General features: G+C 45.1%; 1 protein-coding gene across 3 annotated transcripts in view; it reads left to right on the plus strand.

Moving 5' to 3' along the window:
* The first annotated feature begins 2,007 nt into the window (after positions 1-2,007).
* RAD51D (RAD51 paralog D) overlaps positions 2,008-12,441 on the plus strand; it is a 31,128-nt gene continuing 20,694 nt past the window's right edge. Inside the window, exons 1-10 of one of the 3 annotated variants that reach the window (XM_055001908.1) lie at positions 2,008-2,071; positions 2,323-2,435; positions 3,743-3,841; positions 5,093-5,154; positions 7,164-7,282; positions 8,116-8,197; positions 9,518-9,652; positions 9,983-10,078; positions 11,089-11,179; positions 11,849-11,919. In XM_055001908.1, the coding sequence (XP_054857883.1) occupies positions 3,763-3,841; positions 5,093-5,154; positions 7,164-7,282; positions 8,116-8,197; positions 9,518-9,652; positions 9,983-10,078; positions 11,089-11,179; positions 11,849-11,919 (735 nt within the window). In that variant the 5' untranslated portion in view covers positions 2,008-2,071; positions 2,323-2,435; positions 3,743-3,762. The remainder of the gene's footprint in view (positions 2,072-2,322; positions 2,436-3,742; positions 3,842-5,092; positions 5,155-7,163; positions 7,283-8,115; positions 8,198-9,517; positions 9,653-9,982; positions 10,079-11,088; positions 11,180-11,848; positions 11,920-12,441) is intronic. The other 2 variants (XM_055001910.1, XM_055001909.1) reach the window with 2 other exon arrangements.

The following is a 12,441-nucleotide window of genomic DNA, read 5'->3' on the forward strand; positions in this document are numbered from 1 at the left end:
CATCCCACCCTGCCGAAATGTGCAGACCCCCTTCCCATTCTATTTAAGGGTATGTCAGATATCTGAGACCGTGGAACAAATGGCTTTGCTCCAGGGCCTGAGGAGCAGCTGCAACTGCCGGAGGTCTCCAGTAGCTTCGAGAACTTGCAGGCCCAGATTCCATTCTGACATTGCAGCTTTGCATAGGAAGAAAGACAACATTCGAGCCATTTACAATAATGGCATTTTAACAAGGCCTCCGCCCATAAAAATAGGGACCAAAGAGAGACCGTTTATCAGGGACACAGACCAGAAAACTGTGTGTCACTCTGAGGGGAAACTGGAACATACTGTGGGTTTGCCAACTCTGGGCTTGAAAATTCTTGGAGATTTTGGGGACAGAGCTGGGGGACAGGAGGGAGCTTGGCAGGATATGATGCCACAGAATCTACCCTCTGAAGCAGCCATTCTTTTCAGGATAGCAAAAAGTCCAGTAGCACCTTAAGACTAACCAACTTTTTTGTAGCATAAGCTTTCGAGAGCCACAGCTCTCTTTGTAGGGTTGCCAGGTCTGGGATGGGAAATTCCTGGAGATTTTGGGGGTGGAGCCTGGAAAGGGTGTGTAGCAGGACTAGGGATTTGCCCAAGGACTTGAAACCAAACAGAATCTTAAGAAGGAAAGATTTTATTAGCCAGCTGGCTCAGCTGTGATATAAGGAATCACTAAAATTCTGAGCCCCGAATAAAGAGAGTTCAGATGCTGAAATAGTCGAGCTTGCTTACATCACATAGCATGTGGTACATAGTTGATTACAAGTTTACAGTATTTCAGCCTCATAATCAAGATCATTGCCCCAGACATGACCTTTTCTTTACACAGCATAAATCAGACATTTCTCTTAATTCAGCAGTTTCATTAGCTTTCAAGCAGTCTTTTCTAAGATACACAATGCACTATACTTCCTCTTTTCTTAGGCTACAGGTTTCCTGTTGCAACAGTATCTAGCTGACTTGACAGCCATATTTTACTCTGAAGATGGATTTTATTAAATCTTTCTTAAATGTTAATCAGAACAGTATTATAGCACTTATTAGTTAATAATCAATATAATACAAAACAATTTCCTTGAGGCCTGCTACAGGTGGAGTTTGGGGAGGTGAGGGGCCTCAGTGGGGTATAATGCCATAGAGTTCACCCTTCAAAGCAGCCGTTTTCTCCAGGGGAACCAATCTCTGTTGCCTGGAGATCAGTTGTAATTCTGGGAGATTTCCAGCTATCACCTGGAGGCTGGCAACCCTATCTCTTCTTCACATGCATTTTTTTTCCAGGGGAACTGATCTCTGTAGTCTAGAGATCAGTTATAATAACAATAACAACTTTCAATTTATATACTGCCCTTCAGGACAACTTAATGCCCACTCAGAATAGTTTACAAAGTATGTCATATTATCCCCACAACAATCACCCTGTGAGGTGGGTGGGGCTGAGAGAGCTCTGAGGGAGCTGTGACTGACCCAAGGTCACCCAGCTGGTCAAGTGGAATCAAACCTGGTTCTCCAGGTCCCGCCACTCTTAACCACTACACCAAACTGATTCCAGGAGATCTCCAGGCCTCCCACCTGGAGGTTAGCAACCCAGTTTTTGATAACATAATGTAGGACAATTATATCTTTAACCGAAAGAAAATCACTTTTCTGATTCTTTTAAACAGTGGCGAGGCAGACACAGAGGTCAAACCGTCCCACTGGTTGTCTCTGCCTAGCAAGTGGCACCGCCTCTGAACAGGGAGGTTCCATGATCTGCAGTGATCTAGTTTCGATTCCATTATGTGTGTGTGCGCGCATATATATAAAGAAGTCCCTAGCGGTGATAAAACCTTCGCTATCACAACAGAAGACTCGTCGGTGGCACTTTCTTCTCATGCCTATTGGAAGGAATTGTTCGGACAGCCAGCAGGTGGCACTAAAGGACTAAAACGTGGGCTGCGGAGGAGGCAGAGCTTGCCGCTCTAGGAACAAAATATGACACAGAGAGTTGCAGGAAAGAGAAGGAATTTGCATAGGCGGACAAATGGGGCGTTTTGGAAGGAAGGTAAGTGGTTGCTACTGTACTGTGCTTTCGCAAGCAGGCCAGGCAGATGGAGCTTCTTTTAACTTAAGAGTTGTTTGTTGCATGCCTTTCTTCCTCCTGTTTTTGTTGTTTTGTAAAAAGCAGCGTTTGTACAGAAAAGTAATAAGCACATATTAATGTTTTTCTTTGGGTAGGGAGCCCTCTGTTTATTTATTTTTTAAAATGAATTGCTGTTTCTTAAGAGATTCTTAACTGAAATCTCTCTCATGAAGGTAGTATCCTTGGGTTGCCAACCTCCTGGTGGTAGCTGGGGATCTCCTGGAATGACAACTGGCCTCCACCCAACAGAGATCAGTTCCCCTGGAGAAAATGGCTGCTCTGGAGGGTGAGCTTTATGGCATTATACCCTGCTGAGGTCCCTCCCCAAACCCTGCCCTCTCCAGGCTCCACCCCCAAACTTTCCAGGAATTTCCCAGCCTGGAGCTGGCAAGCTGTAGTTCAGTGCTCTTCCTTATTCCCACTCCCCAAAGTACTGCAGGTAGGAAAGTAAATAGTAAGAGAAAAGGCTAATATAGAACCCTTTGCCCTCACCTGTTCCTTTTGTGTATGATGGAGCTGTCAGGTGAGGCCTACTCCCTTCAGGCTGAAGTGGTACAGCCCAGGTGCATGTTAACTTCTAGCATAAATCTTAACGAGGGCTAGAAAGTTGATTTGGATTTTTAACCTGCATTGTCTTCTTGAAAGTTTACAGCACCATTCTAAGCAGGTTTGCTCAGAATCCCACTCAGGTCTATTCAAGGGGGCTCTCTCTCTGGCAAGTGTTCTTTGGGCTGCACCATCAATGTGGGTATAATGGGTGCGTTCCCAAGTTTACTTAATGTGAATTAGTTGTCTGCAGGGCTTTTTTTCTGGGAAAAGAGGTGGTGGAACTCAGTGGGTTGCCCTTGGAGAAAATGGTCACATGGCCGGTGGCCCCGCCCCCTGATCTCCAGACAGAGGGGAGTTTAGATTGCCCTCCGCGTCAAGTGGCGCAGAGGGCAATCTAAACTCCCCTCTGCCTGGAGATCAGGGGGCGGGGCCACCAGCCATGTGACCATTTTCAAGAGGTTCCGGAACTCTGTTCCACTGTGTTCCTGCTGAAAAAAAGCCCTGGTTGTCTGTGTGCACTGTGTTGCAGTTGTGTTCCTGAATGGAAAAGTATGGGGCTGCTTTTGACTGGGGAAACAATGTGGGGGAGAAGGCTTACATCCCTTTTACCCTACTTTGCAGGCCTGATCCAAACTGAGATCCTCTCTGGGACCCTGTTTTCCTTTTTAAAAAAGTATTGGAAGATCAGTTGACAGATCTCGCCGTCACATTTAGTGAGGTTGACTCAGAATACACTTAATTGCTTGGGTTGGCAGCTCCAGGTTGGGAAATTCCTGGAGATTTTGGAGGTGAAACCTGAGCAGGGCTTGGGGAGGGATCTCAGAGGTGTATAATACTATAGCGTCCACACTCCAAAGAAGGCATTTTTTTTCCTGGAAAAATGAATCCCAGTTGTAATTCCAAGAAGACCTCCAGCCATCACCTATAGCTTTGCAAACTTATTAACTGCATTCAACTGTGCTGTGATTTTTGTGTGTAGTGTCAGCATGGACTCCTTCCTCATGGATCCCAAAGCCATGCAGACCTCTGTATTTTCCTCTCTAGGGTGAAAGATCAGCGGAGTCATGATTCTCCGAGTGGGGTTGTGTATCGGCCTCACAACTGAGATGGTGCAACTGTTGAAGGACAATGGCATCAGAACAGGTAAAGACTGGGCTTCCTTTGGAGGAGAGGAAAATTAGGAAGGAACCTTGTGTCAGATTTTGGGAAGGGGTGTTATTTTTGAAGCTTGAAAGCAATCAGCCATGCTCGCATATGACCCACAACCCACTTTTAAACATTTTAAATATTTGTATAGCACCCTCAAAGTCCATGGTTGTTCAGAAAGTATTAGAAGCAAGAGAGTCAGGTCTCTGCCCCAAGGGGCTTGCAGTCTAAATGAACAAATGTTATTGGGTCTTTACTAGGTAGAAAAGCAGGATAAGAAACATGCTTTACACTGAATAGGGTTTTTATTGGACCAGGCCAAAGATTAAAGTCTTTGTAGTTTACAGTTGTAGTTAAGGATGCTGGGCAGTGAATTTCAAAACACGTGGGCAGGGGATGGAGCCAGCAACAGGTGTCGGGCTGCTTAGGGAGTGGAGCCTAGTGGCACATGAACAGATAAAGTCATCTTCTACTTCCCCAGACCCCCAGGTTGTCTGGCTTAGTATTATCTAATGACTGACAGCAGCTTTCCAAGGATTAAGGTAGAAAAAGGCCTTTCCCCAAACCTGCGACTGTTAACTAAAGACAGCATGTTGGATCCAATTTTTTTTCCAATTGCTATTATCACATGGATTATATGACCTCCTCCTTCCTGCTGTATGATGGGAGGCTGCATAGAGTGGCTTTCCTGATCTGAACCCAGGACTTTCTGAAATCAAGGTTTGAACCCGGGACTTTCTGAATTGTACTTTTTTTTCTCTTAGGCAACATTACGCGCTACTGCTGCTTTTCTGTGATGCATATTGTAATCCAGTTCCTTGCCCCGCTTTTAAAATTGCTTTATTATTTTAAAAGCATAATTTTATCTTTGTTATAAAATATTTCAGTTTGCAGAAGGGTTGGGTCTACCTTGGAAGAGGTGAAGGTGCATGTGTCCCATCTTTAGAAGGTTTTAGAAGATGCTATAAGGCTGTTTATTTTTTAGAGTCTTTAATGGGGTTTAAACTGGGATTTGGGGTGGGAGGAGGGTTAATGAAGTTTTATTGTATTTTGTATGTTTTTAATCTTGGAATGATAAGTGGCAATGAGACAAAAGGGAAAGGTGGGGTATAAATGTTTTCATAAAATACATACATAAATACCTAGTAGGGTGGATTTCTGCCATAGCAGGGGAGACATCTAACACTTGCAGTTACTATATTATGATTTCCGTCTGTTTCTCCTCCCCCAACCCCATGTTGTCTTTAGTGCTGGATCTCGTGTCATCAGACCTGGAGACGATTGCCCGAAAATGTTCTTTATCCTACAAGGTGAGAGAGAGCCCTTGAGAGAGACTGTCTTAGAATGACTGTGTTTTTCGCATGCAGAATGGGTTACAGTTCTTATCTTGTTGACTGGTTTGCGGAACAATAAGAACGATACTAAGTTCCTGTGTACTACTAAACATTGGGCAACTTGTTGATTCCGTGATAGAAAAGATGGTTGTGGGTTTTTTTTTTTTTTAGAGATGTTCAGAAGTGGTCTCGCTATATTCAGTACAAAAGTGCCTTTTCCTCTTCTAGGGCAAGCTATGAGATACCAATGTTGTAGCACTGCCTATTGTGAATGAGGGAGAAGTTGGCTGTGAATGTTGACTGGCTAGTACCTGGGATGTCACCCACCACTTTCTCTCCCAAATTCAAAATATGCCTCAAAATATGTTAGCATTTAAAAATAGGGGAATAAATAAATGTAAATGGACAGCTTGAAATTTTTTTTTAAAAAAGAAGGTGGACATCCCACCTGAAGCTCAAGGTGAAGGTCAATACTAATCCCAGTATACTGTGCCTCGTGACTCAGATTTCTGTCTCCAGTCTGGTTGCCCTCAATCCCTGCCCATCACCTTGTCTTGTAGTTGTGTCAGTTGTAGCAGGAACCATTGCTACTTTGGGAGTAGTCTGCTTTGTGTCTTGAAAGGTTTCATCTGGAAGATACCAGAACATAAGAGGCTGCGTCCAGTCCTTAGCTTCTCCAGTTAAAAGATCTCATGTAGAAGGTCTTTCCAGCCTCTCTCTCTACCTGAGACCTTGGAGAGCCACTGCCAGGTAGAATAACTGATACTGAGCTATATGGACCAGTGGTCTGATTCCTAGAAGGTATCTCTGTGTGTGTGTTTGTATGTATCTGGTATATAGTTGTGTGTGCATATCACACCAAGGGTATCCAAGTATATGGGTGTGTGTGTGTGTGCGTATCAGACCAAAGGTCCATCTAGTCCAGTGTCGTGTTTCTTACAGTGCCCAACCAGATGCCCCCAAATCAGTTTCACATCTGATAAATGCATGAGGCTCACATATGCTGAACTGGACTGTGGCTCTGTTAGTTCACTGGGCTGTACTTCACCTTTTTTAGATTTTTTTTAAAAAGTTATTTTTTGCAATTTTTTAAAACAGAATTGAATACTTCACCATTGCAGAACATTTTTTTAAAAAAAATCTAATTCCATTTCTAACTTTATCATTCATTCCACACTGTTAGAAACATTGACCGTTTCCCAATAAAATTATCTAATTTTACATTACTTTCCTCCAGACTTTTATGTTGGTACATTAATTTCAGCATGAATACTTTTTTCCAAATTCTCAAAATCTTGTTATTTCCTTCAGGAAGTGATACAGGAAGTGATGCTGCTGTTAATAAACTGACTCTTACTTCCCTATCTGGCTAAGACGCACACAATATTTTAGATAACAGAATGACATAACTGGGTTCTAGTGGCAAACTGTATCTGGTGCGTTCATAAATAATATTCAGAATTTGTTCCTGAGAAGGCTGGATAATGGGACAGGATCAGATACATTTTTGGTTTGGTGTAGTGGTTAAGAACGGCAGGACTCTAATCTGGAGAACCGGGTTTGATTCCCCACTCCTCTGCTTGAAGCCAGCTGGGTGACCTTGGGTCAGTCACAGCTTCTCAGAGCTCTCTCAGCCCCACCCACCTTACAGTGTGATTGTCGTGAGGATAATACTAACATAGTTTGTAAGCTGCTCTGGGTGGGCATTAAATTGTCCTGAAGGGCGGTATATAAACTGAATGTTGTTGTTATTATTTTCAGGCAGAGATGCCAAGGCTGAACGCTGGTATGCCAGGCAGGTGCCATGCCAGTGAGCTGGGCCCCCCTTCTCATTAAGTGTTTGTCTCTTGGACAGAATATTGACGAGAATGTTTCTTTACATTCCTAGTAGCCCTCCCCCACCCCCAACTCTGGGCTGGGTTTGGGCTGGATTTCTTCCATTCCAAGAACTGAACATAGCCTTGATCTGTCTCTTTTCTTTGAAGGCCTTGGTTGCCATACGGCGTGTGCTGCTGGCTCAGTTTTCTTCCTTCCCCGTCAACGGTGCTGATCTCTATGAAGAGCTCAAGAGCTCCACCGCCATCTTGTCTACGGGGAGCAAAAGGCAAGAAGGTTCAGTTCCATCCAGTTCCTTATTGACCATTCTGGTGTAAAATAGGATCTTGTATCCTTACAGGGTTTTTGCCATAAAGATGCCAAAGAGTAGATGGAGCTTTGCCTCTCTTTCTGTAGAGGATAACGGCCAAGTGGCCTCCTTTGATTTTTACTTGAAGTTCATGACAATAAACACAGGCAACAGTGATCCCCTTTATCAGTTGCCCACAATAAAAAGCCAGTACAATCATTAGAGAAAAGAACCATCTTGCAGTTCTTGGGAGTGCCCTGTGCTCATCCTATGGGATTTGTTCCATGGAACTGGAGGCACCAGTCCTTATTAAGCACGCACAAACCTGATGAATAGAGGGCCCTGCTCAGAGGTAATGGAGGACCAACTTCGGTTGGCAGAATACTGTAACCTTAGTGAGCGCGCTTTTACCAGAGGTGAGATTCGAACCAGGAACTTCACTGTCCATGGGTAACCTTTTAGCTATAATATTACATCAGATGCGGTAAAAGGTGCAAGGCCAATGTGTCCTCTTGTGTTTTGAACGGTATTCGAGATCTTGGATTGCTGCCGTTTTTAATTCTCATCATCCAGCTCTATTTACGTTGCATGCATTTGTTCTTGTTTTGACTTTTTAATCTTTCTTCCCCTTGTATGTTTATAGTCTAAGCCACCTTGAAGGAAAGGGGGAATCTAAAAGTGAACTCCTAAGCAGAGTTCAGCATTGTCCTCTGTAGATTTAGAAGGATGGCACGGTTAATCTCCAAAACAAATTCCAAGGGATGGAATGCATTCTGAATTTCTTTTTGGTTCCTCATCTGTTCCTTTTTCAGTTTAGACAAGCTTCTGGATGCTGGCTTGTACACCGGGGAGGTGACGGAGCTTACAGGAGCACCTGGGAGTGGTAAAACTCAGGTATGCACGTTGTTGCGTGAATGTTGGGCCAAAGACAGCATTACTGTTGTGTGTGGGTTAAGTGTCGTCATGTCACAGCTGGCTTATTGTGATCCCACGGGGTTTTCATGGCAAGAGACGTTCAGAGGTGGTTTGTCATTGCCTACCTCTCCATAACAACCATGGACTCTCCTTGGTGGTCTCCCATCCAAGTAGTAACCAAGTACAGCCCTGCTTAGCTTCTGAGATCTGATAAGCTCAGGCTAGTCTGGGGCTATCCAGGTGAGGGCAGCCTTGCTGTTCCCCCATTTTTAAAATTATTTATGTCATTTATAGTCCACCTTTCTCACTGAGACTCAAGGCGGATTATATAGTGTGAGGTTAGTACGGTCAATATCAAGGACAGTTTCATAAACAGTGCCATAGGGTAAATAAATGCAAATTCACAAAGACATAACATTAGCAGAAATCTGATACAGAGTTGAAGAAAGGCTGAAACAGAGCTTAAGCAATTCTAGGACTGACATTAGACAACTTAAACTACCCAGTAGGGTCATATTTCAAGCAACAGGTAGTACATAGGAGCACATACTTAAAGCAATAGATGGTAGGGATAGTAGGGAATTGTTTTCCACTGCCCCAGAAGCTCGGACCAGAACCAATGGCTTGGAATGAAATAAAAAGCTTTCGGCTAAATGTTAGGAAGAACTTCCTGACAGTTAGAGCAGTCCCTCAGTGAAACAGTCTTCCTCGGGAGGTGGTGGGCTCTCCTTTTTTGGGAGGGTTTTAAGCAGAGGCTAGATGGCCATATGTCAGCAATGCTGATTCTGTGAACCTGGGCAGATCTTGAGGGGGAGGGCAGAAGGGGTTGCATCGGCGCTTGGTTTTCGTGGCCCTTCCTACATGCCCAGGTTAATGCCGATCGCCACCATGGGGCTGGCTAGCAATTTTCCACAGGCCAGTTTGGCTAGGGATCCTGGAGGTGTTTCTCCATCTTCTGGGCATGGAGCAGGGGTCACTGGGGCAGTTGGGGGGGGGTAGTTGTGAAGTTCCTGCATTGTGCAGGGGGTTGGACTAGATGACCCTAAAGGTCCCGTCCAACCCTATGACTCTGATTCTAGTACGTATGGCAACTTAGTGGCGAAGTCTATGGTCCCTATCTTGTTAGTGACGCATCTCTCTGAGACCATCTCCCTACAATATGGCCCTCCTATTTGAGTAAAAGCCCTTTTGAATAATTCAGCTTTGCATAGTGTGCCTCGTTAAATAAAACCTGTTGATCTTGCTCTCTGCCAACCTATTTTTATCCTGCCCACCCACACACTCTCCTGCTCTCTCTAGGTGTGCCTCCACATAGCGGCAAATATCTCTGAAAGCCTTAAGCAGCGTGTCCTCTATATTGACTCCACCGGGGGGTTCACAGCCACTCGCTTGCTGCAGTTGCTCCAACGCAGGACGGAGAATGAGGAAGAACAGGTCAGCGTGCCCGCAGGAGGCCAACAAGGCTTCCCACGCACTGATGCCTGGAAGCCCAGAATAGCTGTTTTAGTTTGTGGAAAGTGCAAAGCAGATCCATGCAAGAGGGCCATTTGATAAGGAATCTCTTTTTATGAGTTTGAGTATCACTGGCAAGGAGAATGATGTAAGCCTCTTTGAGTCCCCATTGGGGAGAAAGGCAGAGTATAAATGCAGCCCGTAAAATAAATAGCACTATACCTGCCTTGCATTCAAAACTTTAAAAAGTGCTATGAAGTGTTGCTTTCTGTGTGACCCGTCTTTGGCTGCATCCCCTCATCATGTCTGTAGGTGGAAGCCCTCCAGAGGATTCAGGTTGTGCGTGTCTTTGATGCCTACAAGGTGCTGGATGTCTTGCATGAGTTTCGGAGCACCGTGGCTCAGGAGGTGGGACTCCCTTGAATTATTGCACTTGATGCTTTCTGGGGTTTATTTAAGAAGGAAGGTCAAGCCATCGTTCTCTTTCCTTCACTGGCATCCAGGTTGGGCACCTTCTGAAACCTGTGGACTAGCAGAGGTCTTCCTGCCAGCCAAGAGTGCCTGGCGTATCTTCTCCCAGAGAACTCTGGGACACAATGATGTTTCCTGATGGGAGCATTGGCTGGAGGGTACATGAGAGCGGTGCACTCTACCGTCCTTCCCCAGAAATAAATGGGATAATACTCCCAAGGCCCCTGCAACATCGTGGGGACGTTGGGAACAATTCCCCACTTTGCAGGTGGAGAGATTCTGGAGAGCAACTCTCTGTGGCTCAGTTTAGTTTAGTTAGTCCTGCCAGTCAAGTGTGCATATGTGTGCGTGCATTGGGAAAAAGCGAGGTGGACCTGCATTCTTTGTGTGCATTTTGGGCAGGAAAGAGACATTGGGAGCATCTCGTCTGAGATCCCCTTAACCCTCTTGCCTTCTAGCTCCAAATCTGAGGAGACCGACTAGAGTTGCTCAATGGCAAGTGAACGGCACTCTCTGCATGCTCAGAAATCGCTTTCTCTCTCACCGCACATCTTCTCAATGCTACTGAAAGCAGGCTTTGGGTTATACCTTACTCAGATTAACCCCTGCCTGCTGCTAAGTCTTTGCAAAAATGTTTACTGGGGGAGGAGTTTGGAACTAAGTGTAAAATTCACGATGCCTTGTAAACAGGTTCAAATATGCATAGTGTATTTTGGATACCAAATCAGCCCTTGGGGAATAGAGAAGGTGCCAGTGATACACACTTGTGGCTATGGTATGTATGCAGTCTCTTAACAATGGCAGTCAAGGCTGCTGCAAGATAATTGGGACTTTGGGTGTTCATGTGCCTGGGTGGGTGCTCATCTCTGGCTATGGCTGCCTTTTTCTCTATTTCATTTAAATTTATTTTCTTCGTTGGCCTTTTGGTTCTCTGTGTCTTTCTGCAGGTTGTAAGTGCATCTGCGCCGGTGAAGATGGTAGTGGTAGATTCTGTCTCTGCTGTGATTTACCCTCTCTTGGGAAGCCGGCAGCCTGATGGTGAGTAGCAGACGTGTCTCTCTGATTCTGCACACGTTTGATAATGCACTTTCAATGCACTTTATCAGTCGTTTGAGGTGGATTTTTTGTTCCGCACACAAAAAAATCCATTCCAAATGATCTATAAAGAGGATTGGAAGTGCATTATCCAACATGTGCAGAATCACTCTCTGTGTCTTCCTTCTCATGAACATGAAGGGATATGGTTTTTATATGGCACCATTAATGTGCCGGGTGCTTTAGAGTAACAACTGAAAAAACAGGCAGTTGCTTATCTTGTCCTAAAAGAAGGAGGAGAATCTCCCTCCCCTCATCCTTCCTTGCCTTTGCATTGTTTCTCAACAAGCTGCTCTTGGCCTTTTATATTCAACCGTGAGAATGTTTGTGAACATTCCATGTCATCTTAATAGCTCAGCTATTGGCAAGGGAAGATAGGCAGGCAGAGCTAAAGAACAAGAGAGAGGGCTGGCATAGTGTATGTTGGAATTATACACAATATGTTATAGGAGTAGCGCTCCCTCTAAAGTATTACAGGCAGCCATAACCAGATTATCAGAAACTTTGCATGCTGTGTGTACAAATACGGATCTGTTGTGAAAGGCCTTGCTCTCTGAGGAAAAATACAGTTAATAACAGGATTCTGGATACCATGGCTGTTTCTTTCTATAGGCATGGCCTTCATGATGCATGTGGCTCGGGAGCTGAAGACACTGGCCAAGGAGCTTGGAGTGGCCGTTGTGGTGAGTGCTGCCTCACCCCTAGTTATGAATCTATGAAGCTGCCTTATGTAGAATCCCTCTTCCTCCGTATTGTCCAGGGCTTTTTTTCAGCTGGAACGCGGTGGAATGGAGTTCCGGAACCTCTTGAAAATGGTCACATGGCTGGTGGCCCTGCCCCCTGATCTCCAGACATGGCATGGAGGGCAATCTAAACTCCCCTCTGTCTGGAGATCAGGGGTCGGGGCCACCAGCCATGTGACCATTTTCTCTGAGGGCAACCCACTGAGTTCCACCACCTCTTTTCCCAGAAAAAAAGCCCTGGTATTGTCAATACGACTGGCTACTGCTTTCCGGGATCTTGGGCAGAGGTCTTTCTCAACACCTGAGATCCTTAACAGCAGCTGCCAGGGATTGAACATGAGGCTTGCTGTGCGCAAAGCATATCCTCTACCACTGAGTTATGGTCTTGTGAGCCACTGTACATTTTTTACTATTGGCACAGCTAGTGGAGAATGTAGAGAGGGGAAGATACGCCAAGTGGGC

Source organism: Eublepharis macularius, chromosome 17 (assembly GCF_028583425.1).
Source record: "Eublepharis macularius isolate TG4126 chromosome 17, MPM_Emac_v1.0, whole genome shotgun sequence".
Classification (NCBI taxonomy): Eukaryota; Metazoa; Chordata; class Lepidosauria; order Squamata; family Eublepharidae; genus Eublepharis; species Eublepharis macularius.